This window comes from Mauremys reevesii, linkage group 3, assembly GCF_016161935.1.
Source record: "Mauremys reevesii isolate NIE-2019 linkage group 3, ASM1616193v1, whole genome shotgun sequence".
Classification (NCBI taxonomy): domain Eukaryota; kingdom Metazoa; phylum Chordata; order Testudines; family Geoemydidae; genus Mauremys; species Mauremys reevesii.
This window is the reverse complement of record NC_052625.1, coordinates 93255873-93270544: the sequence shown is the minus strand read 5'-3', so window position 1 is coordinate 93270544 and position 14672 is coordinate 93255873. Positions and strand designations below refer to the sequence as shown.

Sequence of the window (14672 nt, the reverse complement as noted above, 5' to 3'; positions counted from 1 at the left end):
TGGTGTAGAACTGGCCCAAGGAACAGAGAACTGTATTTGGCTTATTTGCACAAACTTGCCTGGCTGCACCCAGAGTAAGCTAGGGACTGCTGAAAATCTGGGTCATAGCAGGGTGTATATCTTACAGGATTTCCAAGCCCAAAAGTAGCTAACAGTCTTTTCTTTTCCATATTAGGGTGGAAAAGAACAGAGGGATAATTAGAAATCTTATTAATGCAAAACGGTGCAGACATCAATCTGGTATTACTGAGAAATACCCTGCAGATGTTAGATCTGATTATAACTCTGCCACTTTTTTGTTGAATAACTTCAGCTGTAATACTTTCAAAATATAATTATGCAGCTGATCTTCAGGCTCTTATTGTTTTTGATCTGTGGATGTGATCTATGATGAAAGCAGCCTATACTGAAAATTCTTACTCATTCATAAAATTTGTTTTTTTGTTTCCACAGGATCACAGCAAGCAGGATTCCTAAATGCCCTCAAGGACAGTCCAGCAAGATATCCTTTCATTAAAATGTGCTGTAGATTTTGTTACATTAATATTAAGGAAGAAATTATATGCTAAATGTATCCAGGTTTTGATTTTTTTGCGGTTGTTGGATGCATGGAATTGAGACTTTCTCAAGAAAGGTTTCACCATTTGGTCTAGTATTTCTGCATCGTTTCTCATTTAATGTTGCATGTAGGGAAGAAAAGAGCTCTCCTTTTTTTTTTTTATTATTTTGCATCTTTTGGGCGGTCTATTGTATTCTAGGTAAATGTATATAATGTCCATTTAACATTTATTGACGTCACACACACATTTCAAGAGATAATTATACACATTTGCTGAGTAATACATCCACTCTCATGAGAGGAAAACATTTATTTGGAATTTGTTGACTTTTGGTGGGATAGAAAAAGTCAATTATAAAATAGAAAACCAAAATATTAAGTGGCACCAAACAGTCCAATATTTCCAAAGTATACTTATGCTGATAACTTTGTCAGCCATTTAGGACAGATTTTACTGTGTCCTAGGTAACATTAATTCAAGTAACAAGTTGTTTGTTAGATTCCCTCAACTGCACCCCCATCCCTAACTACCTTTATACATGTAGCTCAAGGCATGTCTACACAGCCCTTCAGTTCAGACTAAGGGGGTGCAAATAGCAATGTGTACTGAAGTGCTGTGCTGTAATTCCCCTGTGTGGACACTGTGTACATGAATTGAAAGGTCCTGAGTTTGCACTAATGTAGTCCTCTTTGAAGGACTTTGAAGAGGACTACATTAGTGCAAACTCTGGACCTTGAAGTTTGAACATGCAGCATCCCACGGGGGAGTTGCAGCACAGCACTTTTACGTGGACTGCTGTTCCCACTCCTTTTATCTGAACTGCAAGGTCGTGTAGACATGCCCTCAATGTCACTGTGCTATTTTAATATGTTCCAGCAGCTTCTTGCCTTTTTCACAAGTTCTCACCTGTGAGTGGCATAGGACTTCAGTATGAAACTGGAGAAAAGCCTGGTGAGAGTCTTTGGGTTAAGTTTAGAAGAGAGAACAACAAAGGTGATGTTGTGGTGGATGAGGCTTTCTTCGGACAATTAACTGAAGTTTCCAGAACACAGGCCCTGGTTCTAGTGGGGGACTTCAGTCACCCTGACATCTGCTGGGAGAACAATACAGCAGTGCATAGACAATCCAGGAAGTTTTTGGAGAGTGTTGGGGACAACTTCCTGGTGCAACTACTGGAGGAACAAACCACGGGCCATTCTTTTCTTGACCTGCTGCTTACCAACAGGGAAGAATTGGTAGAGGAAGTAGAAGTGGGTGACAACTTGGGCAGCAGTGACCATGAGATGGTTGAGTTCAGGATCCTCACAAAAGGAAGAAAGGAGAGTAGCCAAATACAGACCCTGAACTTCAGAAAAGCAGACTTTGACTCCCTTAGGGAACTGATGGGCAGGATCCCGTGGGAAGCTAATATACGGGGGAAAGGAGTCCAGGAAAGCTGGCTGTATTTTAAAGAAGCCTTATTGAGGGCACAGGAACAAACCATCCTGGGGTACAGAAAGAATAGCAAATATGGCAAGCGACCAGTTTGGCTTAACAGTGAAATCTTCAGTGAGCTTAAACCCAAAAAGGAAGCTTACAAGAAGTGGAAACTTGGACAGATGACTAGGGAGGAGTGTAAAAATATTGCTTGATCATGCAGGGGTGTGATCAGGAAGGCCAAAGCACAACTGGAGTTGCAGCTAGCAAGGGTTCTGAAGGGTAAAAAGAAGGGTTTCTACAGGTATGTTAGCAACAAGAAAAGGGTCAGGGGAAATGTGGGACCTTTAGTGAATGGGGGAGGCAACCTAGTGACAAATGATGTGGAAAAAACTGAAGTACTTAGAGATTTTTGCCTCGGTCTTCACAGACAAGGTCAGCTCCCACACTGCTGTCCTGGGCAACACAGTATGGGGAGGAGGTGAGCAGCCCTCAGTGGTGAAAGAACAGGTTAAGGACTATTTAGAAAAGCTGGACATGCACAAGTCCATGGGTCTAATGCATCCAAGGGTGCTGAGGGAATTGGCTGATGTGATTGCAGAGCCATTGGCCATTATCTTTGAAAACTCATGGTGATTGGGGGAGGTCCCAGATGATTGGAAAAAGGCAAATATAGTGCCCGTTTTTAAAAAAGGGAAGAAGGAGAACCCAGAAAGAGAAGCCTCACCTCAGTCCCTGGAAAAATCATGGAGCAGGTCCTCAAGGAAACCATTTTGAAGCACTTGGAGGAGAGAAAGATGATCGGGAATGGTCAACACGGATTCACCAAGGGCAAGTCATGCCTGACCAACTTGATTGTCTTTTATGATGAGATAATTGGCTTTGTAGATGTGGGGAAAGCAGTGGTCGTGATATAGCTTGACTTTAGCAAAGCTTTTGATACAGTCTCCCACAGTATTCTTGCCAGCAAGTTAAAAAAGTATGGATTGAATGAATGAACTATAAAGTGGATAGAAAGCTGGCTAGATTGTCAGGCTCAATGTCTAGTTGGCAGCCGGTATCAAGCAGAGTACCCCAGGGGTCGGTCCTGGAGCTGGTTTTGTTCAACATCTTTATTGATGGTCTGGATGATGGGATGGATTGCGCCCTCAGCAAGTTCACAGATGACACTAAGCTGGGGGGAGAGGTAGATACACTGGAGGGTAGGGATAGGGTCCAGAGTGACCTAGACAAATTGGAGGATTGGGCCAAAAGAAATCTGATGAAGTTCAACAAGGACAAGTGAAGAGTCCTGCATTTAGGACGAAAGAATCCCATGCATTGCTACAGGCTGGGGACTGACTGACTAAGCAGCAGTTCTGCAGAAAAGAACCTGGGGATTACAGTGGATGAGAAGCTGAATATGAGTCAAAAGTGTGCCCTTGTTGCCAAGAAGGCTAACGGCATATTGGGCTGCATTTGTGGGAGCATTGCCAGCAGATTGAGGGAAGTGATTATTCCCCTCTATTCGGCACTGGTGAGGCCACATCTGGAGTATTGTGTCCAGTTTTGGGCCCCCCACTACAGAAAGGATGTGGACAAATTGGAGAGAGTACAGTGGAGGGCAACAAAAATGATCAGGAGGCTGGGGCACATGACTTACGAGGCGAGGCTGAGGAACTGGGATTGTTTAGTCTGCAGAAGAGAAGAGTGAGGGGGGATTTGATAGCAGTCTTCAACTAGCTGAAGGGAGGTTCCAAAGGGGATGGATCTAGGCTGTTCTCAGTGGTGGCAGATGACAGAACAAGGAGCAATGGTCTCAAGTTGCAGGGGGGGCGGTCTAGGTTGGATATTAGGAAACGCTATTTCACTAGGAGGGTGGTGAAGCACTGGAATGGGTTACCTAAGGAGGTGGTGGAATCTCCATCCTTAGAGGTTTTTAAGGCCTGGCTTGACAAAGCCCTGGCTGGGATAATTTAGTTGGTGTTGGTTCTGCTTTGAGCAGGGGGTTGGACTAGATGACCTCCTGAGGTCTCTTCCAACCCTAATCTTCTATGATTCTTTGACTTCTGCTCCCAGGTGAGAACAGTTAACACAGGGGTTCTCAAACTGGGGGTTGTGATCCTCAGGGGATCGCCAGGTGGTTACATCGGGGTCACAAGCTGTCAATTCTGTGGTGCTGACAGCCCTGAGCCCCCATTAAATTAAAGTATCCCCACCATTGTTAATTTATAAGGGGGGGGCTGATGCTCGGAGGCTTGCTGTGTGAAAGGGGTCATCAATACAAAAAGTTTGAAAACCACTGAGCTAACAGACAGAAAAGGCTGGAGAGCTGCCATAACTTCTATTTGACTTCCTGCTTAAATTTCTGTGGGACTATAGCCCTTCCAACTTCCCACTAATATGTGTGGATGGCTGATATATAGATATGTGAAAATATTTGCATCGCTCACAAAGCCAGTGCAAAAATCATTCTTTACACTGGCTCTGCAAAAGCAAAGCCTTTTTACTGTTTTGCCTTAGAATACTTGCTCTTGTGCACAAAACTAGATTTTTGCCCAGAAATACACAAAAATGGCAGTTTTGCCTATTAAAAACAAAAAACCAACCACACCCCACACACACCACCTGGGATGAATTTGTGGAAAAACTTCAGTTTTATTAATTGGCAGAATCTTACAATGTTTGCTAAAGAAATATGTAAAAGGCAGAAGTGACAAGATTTCATCCCTGAGTGTTGTCACCTGTATATTTCTAAAATGTCAAGTTTGCTAAATTCTGCAGACCTAACTTTTATCATGTTCATTGATTTGTGTGTTCATGATGTAGAATCATTGAGCCATAGCCTCCTTTTTAAGCAAGGCTGCTTGTTTGTGCTTCCTAAAAACTGCGATCTATCCTAAATAGCACAACAATAACTTCCACATAAAAGAATTACAGATTACTTCTAACAGTGGATTAGTCTTTCAGTTCTCTCAAAATGGGAAAAGCTTTCAATTGTTCTTAAATCAAAAGGTAATTGATCCAACACTTGCGGATCCTTGTACAGGAACAATAGGCTTTTCATAATTTGCATTCAGAGTCATGCCAGTTTGAGAGGCTCAATAGAACATTTTGTAGAAGCAGCTCTTTTAGAATGTGACATGTTGGACAGTTTAATAGGTTGGTTGCCATTCCTAACAATACAAAATAAAATTGCATCAACATCACTGGGAATTTTGTTTTGGGACAAGACTGTTTGTGAAGAGAGAGCCTTGCTTTTCAATGGATACCTCACTAACAATGCTATGTGACAAACCGAGCTGTACAGGTCTCTAGCTGTAGTAGACAATATTACTGTACTCAATAGCTGAGTCTAGCTGCTGTATATTCAACAAGTATGTGTAAATCAATTATCTTTTTAATAACTAATAAGTTTTTACTTTATTTGCTCATCTTGATGAACAGGGAGTTAAATAAATAGCTCCCTACATATTAAACTGAGGATACATCTTTTATACTGTACCTTTGTTTTCCTTGCAATTCCTACATCTTCATCTGAGCACCTCTTATTTAAGTGAATTAGCTTTATTCCTTTTACTATAAATGTAAAGGGACAAATTCCAAAACACTTACCTTGAATCAAAAAACCTTATTATGGAAGCTCACACTCAGTGAGTCCTCAAGCACAAGGTTCAGCAGTTCACTCCTGCACTTAGGGTATGTCCACACTATCCGCCTGATCAGTCTATTGGGGATCGATTTATCGCGTCTCATCTAGATGCTATAAATTCCCCAATGCTCTGCCGTCGACTCTGGAACTCCACTAGGGCGAGAGGCGGAAGCGGAGGCGACGGGGGAGCCGTGGCCGTCGATCCCGCACCATGAGGACTAGAGGTAAGTTGATCTAAGGGTATGTCTACACTACAAGAGTAGTTCGATTTAACTTAGGTCGAATTTTTGGGAATCGATCTTTGAATTTGAATGTGTGTCCACACACCAGGACACTAATTCGACTTGTTGTGACACCCACACTAACGGGCAAGCGCCGACATTGCGCGGTGCATTGGGCAGCTATCCCACCACCCCCCGTCCCTGCCCCCATCATTGGAATGATGTTGGCAATGCCTGCTGCTGGGGGAAAAAAAAATGGTTGGGGTGGGTTTGGGTACTGTCGTCAATTCAACCGCCCTCTCCCTCTCTCTCCGAAAAGGCCGCCCGGGAAAACTTTTCTGGTCAGTTTTCTAGCGCGTGACAGCACGCACTGCATGGCGGGCCCGCTTCATCGCTCGCGCTGCACGCTTGGCACTTATGGTCCTCGCGCCATATCCTCTCGCCCCACCACACACAGCAGCTGAGAAATCGGAGGCGGAGGCTCGGGGCACACGGTGATGAGACGGTGAGTGAGTGAAGTGTCACAGCCACACACATTGGCAGGATCACAGGATCATGCCGCCGCGGGTGGCAATGGTCACGGGTGAGTCTATGGGACGGGGAGTGAGTCTGGAGTGGGGAAACACAACTGGACTGCAGGGTGAGTGCGCAGGTCTGGGATGAATGCGAAACTTCAGGATGCTTCAGGATGACTTGCTGTGGGCACTTGACTTGAACTGTGTGACCCCTGAAGCCGTGCCCCACACGGACCTGGCCAGCCCAGACTGACTGCCTGCCAGTGCAGCAAAACTGCCCCACCTGCTCAGCACCACTCAGCAGCCAGCGGTCAGTCAGACTTTGTAACTAGTGGCGTGGGGGTGATTGGGGGGTTGCCATGCAAGTAGCTCCTGCTGATCAAGTAGTCTCTGCTCAAAAGAAAGTGACCCTGGAAAGGGAAACGCTTATTCGGGATGGCGCCAGGCTGCCGATGGGGGCGGTGGCCCACTGGGGGGCCTCCCCTACTATTCCCTGACCCTTACAGGCCAGCCACCAGTACAGCCACCGAAGCGGCTACTTTTCAATGTGCAAGTACTGGTGGGGCTGGGTTACCATGGTTTTACCAACATCTACTGGCCGGGCGCAACGCATTCCGTGCGAAGGTTCATTTTCAGGAACTCTTGTCTGTTTAGACGCCTGCAGTGTTTAGGTTTTCCGGGAACAAAAAATGGATGTTGGGATGGATGAGATGCCTGCAGTGATCCTCGGGACCTAGCCCCTACCCTACTAATGCCCTGGCTGCCCTAGCCCTACAGGCGCCTGAAGCTCTGGCTTGGAGCCCTGAACAGGCTCAGACCAGTGGAATGGTGGTGGACGCGTGCTGGAGGAGGGAGAGGGAGAGGGGAGATGGAGGGGCTGGACTCAGCATCTCATCCCCATCATTGTTGTTGCTGCTCCCATTGCCATTCACTGCTGCTGTGCCTGTGAGACCTGTGAGAACACGGGGGAGACCTTTATGGCGGGATGGATGGGAGAGCTGCTGATGGCGGCTCCAGCAGAACGCCAGCCAGACACCCGCAGCTGGGCGCTAGCCATCCTGGGGAAGCGCCAGAGGGAGGCTTAAGAGGAGAGCTAGGTAACCTGAGAGAGTCAACCTAAAACCTGCCTCTGTTTCCAGTTACTATGACTTTCTTTCTACTTTCCCTGATTTACATACCCTTTCCCTTTTCAGCCCCATTCCCCTCTTTCCAACATTTTTCCTTATTTTTTTCTTTTTTTAATTTTTATTTTTTTTTTTTAAAGTTTAATTCAAGGACGCAGAAGGATTTCAAACAGGGTGGTGAGTGTAGGACGCAGGATGCAGCAGTGGGGCAGGACGTCACAGTGATGGACCAGGACTGGGGCAGGACTGGGGACTGGGGGGGCTCAGGAAGGGAGGGTGGTGGGGAGGGGGGGGTGGTTGGAGGGGGGTGGGGGGGTGGGGGGGAGGAGTGGGTGGGTGGGGGGGGGTGGTGCGGGAGGGGGGGGGGGGGATGATGGCGGGGGTCAGGGTGGGGCAGAGGGAGGTGGCATGGGCTGGGGCCCTGGGCATGGTGCCATGCAGCTGCCCCAGCCGCTGGTGACTGCAGGCAGCACCTCCCGACCCAGCAGGGGCCTCAGACACTCCCTCCAGACCCTGCCTGCAGTCCTGCCCCCACACCTGTGTGTACTGCCCCTGGTGTGTGCCCTGTGTCTGTACTGTACCCCTATAATGGCCCTGTCTGTATACTGGAAACTCCTATCCACCCCTTCACAGTAACAAAAACATACTTTAAACAGCAGAAACACACAAACAGAAGAAACTTTTTTTAATACAGAGAAGGGGAGAATTTTGGAACAATGTGGGATTTTGGATCGGGGGAGGGAGGAAGGATTTGCTGGGGGTGAGGCCAGGGAAGAGACTTTGGTCAAGGAGGGGAATGGTGCTGGTTTGGAGAGGGGACTTCTGCTGGGGTGGAGTGACCCCTCCTCTTTTGGATTTTGGGGGAGAGGACTGATTTTGGGTGCGGGGGCCGTTGCTGATGCTCGTCCAGGGCCTCTCCCCTGCCTGCTCGCGCCTCCCTGCTCCCAAGAGCCGCCTCAGGGCCTCCTCTCCTCCCTAGTCTCTCTGCTTTCCTCCTCTCGCCTGCTGGTCTTCCTGCCGCCTGCTGTCCCCTGTGGCGCTGCTGCACTGGCTGCTGAGAGAGGTGGGCCTCTCTGGCTCTGCTCTGCTCGCCTCGCCGCTGTGTGGCTCCAGCAGCTCAGTTCGGCCAGCCCCTCAGCTTTAAAGTTCGCCATGGGCCTCGCCCCTGCTCTGGGAGGGGGTTGAAGTGTGTTCTGCAGCAGGGGATACATGAAATTGGGAAGTGATTCAGAGCACAGAGTTTCTGTGAACCAGACCGCTGAAGTCACCTCTCTCATGTTCTGTGGACAAGTTCATCTTTCACACCTCGTCTCATGTGCTCAGAGTAGTTCACTGAGCAGCCAGGCCATTTCCTGGACTGGGGATTTCAGACGATCCGATCGGCAGGCAGCAGAGCCAGCAGAGCAGCCAGCGCCCAGGCAGCACAAAGCCGTGCAGCCAGGGCCCGCCGTGGCGCCCCTGTTCAGTGCCCCTCCCTGCTCCCCCTGCTCTCTGTGCCCATAAAAGCTGGACCCTGTCCCAGCCCAGGCTGTCCAACGTGTGGAAAGATCCCCTGTAAAGTTTTAACATTACAGTAATCAAGAAATTGCAGTTTAAACGTCATTGTTAGCAGCGGAAAGTCATGCATTCACAATCATAATATTACAGGGTAAGTAATTCCCACCTGCACAGCAGTCGGGAGCGAGAGATGCGTGAAAGGAGAGCACATGAGAGACCCTATGCTGCCATGCTGGTCCTGGCAATGCTCCCACTGTACCTGCCTGCACAGACCAGGGCCTCCAGCTGCCACGCTCCAGGAGGCAATTCACCGGAGAGCTCAGGTGCTTCTGCTATGTAGGTCAAACTCTTCCCAGGAACACTTTATTCCTGTTTCTTCTTCTTTCATACTCTTTATGAAGAGTTTTTTTCTTCTTTCCAAGAGTTTATCTCTTTATCGACTGATTTTTTGATTTTTTTATTCCTAGTTTTTAAACTTTTTTTTTCCTGGTTTAGTTTCCTTTTTTATAGATCTTTACCTGATTCCAGCTCTTTTGTAGTCAACCTCCCCTGCCTCTCTGGTCGGGGAAAGCAGTCTGGGGGAGGGTTGAAGAGGGATCTCTGTCCGGGAAAGCAGCATTCCTCCCTGCCTCAGGGAAAGCCTTCCTCACGCCACCACCCGGCCATCGGTCCACCCCTCACTGACCCATCAATCTTCGGTATCGCACGGCGTCACCGCGGCAGTTGGGGCATCCTCACCGAACCACCAGTAGTGATTTTTGCCGGTGGCAGTTGTCACGAGGGTGGCAGCGCAGCCGTGCCGCTTGGTCCGCTCCTTGGGGTCTTTGGCAGCATTTTTTGGTTGCCTTTTTTGATAGCCTTGTTTCAGGTCCCAGATCCCACATCAGATCCAAGACTTTTGCTTTGCATCATGCTGGGGCCCGGTCCTCTGGTTTCACTGGGGGGAGCGCCTCGCCCCAGCACACTTCCTGATGCTTTGGAGACTTCGCTCACACACAGTGAGAGATTCCTGGACTCCTCTGCTGGAGACTCCTCAGTGATGGAACTCTGCTCACAGCTCTGCTGGACTCCTGCTGAGCTCGGCCTGAGCAGCTGGGAGACAGAAAAAATCTTCACAGAACCCAGAAGCTCCACTCAGACTGGCCAGAGAAAAACTGCTGTCAAATTGGAGAGTCCCATGGTTCCAAGTCTGATGGGATTAATCCAGCTCCAGACAATTGGCATAGCTCCCCTCTTACCACGGAATCCTAATTTCCTGTCAGCACATAGCGCTCGGTCAACTCCATCCACTAATGGCCTAATTGGTCCACACCTAACCCTATTTACGCTAAAAATTCAAATTACAAAGCTCCTAAGATACGTCAACTTCAGCTACGCCTCCCTAGTGTAGACCAGGCCTTATTAGAAAGTGTGAAGTGAGGAGCTAACTGAATATGCCCAGAACAGTGGGTGGGTCTCCCTCCCTCAGGAGCCCTGGCAGGTGCAGATAGTGTAGCCTGTCAGAATGACCTATGCTTCCCTTCCTCACTCAGGTGCTGTGAGCATAAATTCATCCATGTATTTAAGTTCCTCAAACTGCATGGTGATGACCTTAGAAAAGCTTATACAAGAATACCCACAATATGAGATCCTGTAAAGCAGTTTGCTTAATTAAGCATCACTAACAGTGCCCTGTTAATAAGGGAATGTTCTATAATTGGTCCCACCCCAATAGGTTGCTCTGGGGGATGCAATGCTCCAAAACTTTGATAAATCACCAGGTATAAAATAGTCTCAGAAGGGAGTGCTTATAAGCATTTAGCCACTGACCCTATAGACTCTAGCACCTGGTGGCTTCCTGAAAAGTGCTTGCATACATGGTTAAAAGGAAAGGATTATTCACGAGGGCTGGCAGAAAGAAAAGGTTGAAAATATCTTAAGTACAAAAACAAGGAGGAGTCCGGTGGCACCTTAAAGACTAACAGATTTATTTAGGCATAAGCTTTCATGAGTAAAAAAACGCACTTCTTCAGATGCATAGAGTGAAAATTACAGATACAGGCATAAATATATTGGCACATGAAGAGAAGGGAGTTACCTTACAAGTGGAGAACCAGTGTTGACAAGGCCAATTCAGTCAGGGTGGATGTGGTCCACTCCCAATAATTGATGAGGAGGTGTCAATACCAAGAGAGGAAAAATTGCTTTTGTAGTGAGCTAGCCACTCCCAGTCCCTATTCAAGCCCAAATTAATGGTGTTAAATTTGCAAATTAATTGTAGCTCTGCAGTTTCTCTTTGAAGTTTGTTTTTGAAGTTTTTTTGTTGAAAGATGGCTACTTTTAAATCTGTTATTGAGTGTCTGGAGAGATTGAAGCATTCTCCTACTGGCTTTTGTATGTTACCATTCCTGATGTCTGATTTGTGTCCATTTCTTCTTTCAGATAGAGACTGTCCGGTTTGGCCAATGTACATGGCAGAGGGGCACTGTTGGCACACAACGGCATATATCACATTAGTAGATGTGCAGATGAATGAGCTCCTGATGGTGTGGCTGATGTGGTTGGGTCCTCTGATGGTGTCGCTAGAGTAGATATGGGGACAGAGTAGGCATACAGGGTTTGTTACAGGGATTGGCATACAGCAAACAGGGTTTGTTACAGGGATTGGTTCCTGGATTAGTGTTCTGTGATGTGTAGTTGCTGGCGAGTATTTGCTTCAGGCTGGGAGGCTGTCTAAGCGAGGACTGGCATGCCTCCCAAGGTCTGTGAGAGTGAGGGATCGTTTTCCAGGATAGGTTGTGTTATTGTGGATACAGACTAACATGGCTTCCCCTCTGCTATCTTAGGTACAATGGCTTAGTCCTTAGTTGAAATAAAAGATAAACAGTTTTTCTTAACTCTGTCCCAAGGGGGCAGTCAACTATAAGGATAGGAGGGTAACTGGTGTTCCTCAGACCTGATATCTGGGGAGTCTTTTCTAGTCCAACCCTGTCACAGAGGACAATTTAAATATTGATGAGTAGATCTTGCTAGACAGTGTTCAGTTGTGTCGTTGGCAATTTCACTTAAGAGCTCTACCACACTGTCCTGCAGCGGTCAATTTTAGCGGGGGGGTGTGCCTTCTGCCTCCTGTTTGCAGGTTCTTCTGCCTGTATCCTGCTGCTGCCAAACTCCTGCCAGGCTCTCTGTTCACAGGCTGCCTGCTGCTGTGTCTACAGCTTGGTCCCCAGTGCAAGCTCCTTTCCTGCTCATCTGTGACCTTTCAAATCACTCCTGAGGGAGAGGAAGAAAAGTAGCAAACCTGCTGCTCAGAAATTCATCATGGTTCTTCTATCCATCCTGTTTCTGCAAGATATAGTTCTAAAGAGCTGCATATAAATGTTTTATACCCTAAGCAAAACTAATGAATTGTTGGCTCATTTCCATTTCTGCTTGGCTTTGAAAGTTTCTGCCATTTAAACTAAGTTGTGTTAGAGCAAAGTTGTTGCCAGTGGCTAACGGGCATTATAATGACTTTGCAAATTTAGCAATATTTTAAGAGGTTTTTATGCAATTGTATAATGTATAGTTCCCATGTTTATTGGATCACAGCAGTGTTATGGTCCTTGACTGTTAAATAATGCCTTAAATATGTTTGTTGTAATTTTTAAATGATAAGAGACCAGGGCATTCCTGGTATTGCTTTTTCTGGCTTCTTTATTTTCATAGTGCTAAAGAGTCATGCATATTTCTCTTTCTCTTATGTAAACAGGTATTGATGAGGATATGAGTAGTGCATTTTGTGGCCTACAATGTCTCTGTTTGTGAATATTTTGAAAAACAGTTGTTTTGGAAAATGACTTGTATAGATTAAGTGTCGTCATGTTCTTTTCCAGTTGCCATGTTCCTTATTAATTTATTATATATTTTTGTAGGAGACAACACTTTTTCTCTTCTTTGGTGTATATATAGACTATCAAACATAAATATATTAATATATAGAATAAGATGAGTTCCAATTTCCTAGCTATTGTACATAAACTGAAATAAATAGCAATTGAAAAGATAGACGTGGTCTTTTGGTTGTAGTAGCTTGCTGTCTTACTGAGATAAACAAGGTTTAAGAGCAAAATGTGATACCTTGTCATTGAGATTGTCTTTTAGTCACAGTTAAAGGCATGTTGTAAGTTGCACTGCACAGCACCTAATGTTGACCAATTTAATAGTAACATAGATGTTGGTCCTGGAAAGGGCTAGTTACTGATTTTTTGGGAGTTGTAGTTAAGGTAAAAAGGCCTCTGCAGAAGGAAGAGAGGGAAGGTAGATTGGAAAGAAAGAAAAAGAGGAAAAATTAATAAGATCATAGCTTAAAAGTAATATTGAGGTACAGTTGACTGAATGTGAAATATTTTGCTTATGTTCATTCTGTAGTAATGAATAAAAGGTTTTTGGTGGTTTTCAGTGCATTGTTTCCAGTAGGAAAAATCACAAAGGTAAAAGTTGTAAACAGGCCTTGCAAATTCCTCAGTCATGTGCCTACGGCAGGTGTGTGTGTGTTTGTTTATAACAGAGCAGTGAATGTAATCATGATGGTAATGGAGAACAAGTGGCATTTGTACCATACCTAGGCTAATATGTTGTCATTATGATTTTGTAGGACATATAAAATTGGTATCTCTGCTTCAGTTACAGAGGACAGTGATACTCAGACCTCAGTGGTTCAGGAGCCAATTTAGCAATCCACATTACCCAAAAAAGCTACAGTAGTGTGAATTCATTGTTTCATTTACTATAATACTATATATTCATATTGAAACAGTATGATGGGGAATATTTAGTTTATATATATTATTCTCACAAGAAAATGACTGATCAAATATTATTTATCAACTACAATTGGTTAATAACATGGTAAAAGCATCCTGATTGGTTAATAATTAAATCACAGTGTTTTAATATCATGTGCTGCAAAGAGCCACAGGAGATGCATTAAAGAGCTGCTTGCAAGCCTCAGTCTGAATCTCACTGGTCTAATAGATTTCACATGAGACTGAAAGCCAGAAACTCATAAACTGTTATTTATTTGAATTATTGTAGCTCCTAGAAGCCCTAATCATGGGCCACCACCCCTTGTGCTAGACGCTATGTAAACACAGTTCTAATCTCATCTTTGTCACTGACTCATCGTGTGGCCTTGAGTAAGTCATGGAATGAAGCTCTCTGTCTGTCTATAAGTGAAACTATGTACTACCATTTACTTACATACTTTCCAAATACGGGTGTTTTGAGGATTACTCAGCAAATGTTTGTGCAGAATTCAAAGTGCAGTACTTTAAAGACATAAATCACTATGTGAGTGCTATTATTAATTATTAGATTTCATACAAATTTGTACTTCCTTGACTTTTAATCACTGTGCTAGAAGCTGTCGTGTGTTTTTTTTCCGTTTGGTCTATTGTTGGTCTCTCAGGTTTTCATACATATTTGATCAGCTCCAATCAAACAACAAATGAAGATGTAAGTTCTTGACTTCATAGTGTAATTGTATACCTGTTTTCATTTAGTAAATATTAAAGGATTGTTAACTTTCATTGTCTGTATTTTCAGTTTCTTTCCTGTAGATTCTGCTGAGTATCCCCCCTTCCCCGCAAAAAAAAAAAGATCTGCATATTTGTATGCGTGTCTTGGTGAGGAAGGAGGTGATAGGGCACCATGACCTGGTAACACTTGATGCAGTGACCACTGTTTTA

The 14672-nt window shown here is 45.4% G+C and overlaps 1 protein-coding gene across 6 annotated transcripts in view; it reads left to right on the top strand.

Annotated features, from left to right (window-relative positions):
* The window catches only part of LOC120400663 (palmitoyltransferase ZDHHC14), a 326414-nt gene that overhangs the window by 135772 nt on the left and 175970 nt on the right, over positions 1 to 14672 (top strand). For all 6 annotated transcript variants that reach the window (XM_039529551.1, XM_039529549.1, XM_039529550.1 and 3 more), the window contains 2 exons: positions 454 to 502; positions 14337 to 14439. In XM_039529551.1, the coding sequence (XP_039385485.1) occupies positions 454 to 502; positions 14337 to 14439 (152 nt within the window). The remainder of the gene's footprint in view (positions 1 to 453; positions 503 to 14336; positions 14440 to 14672) is intronic.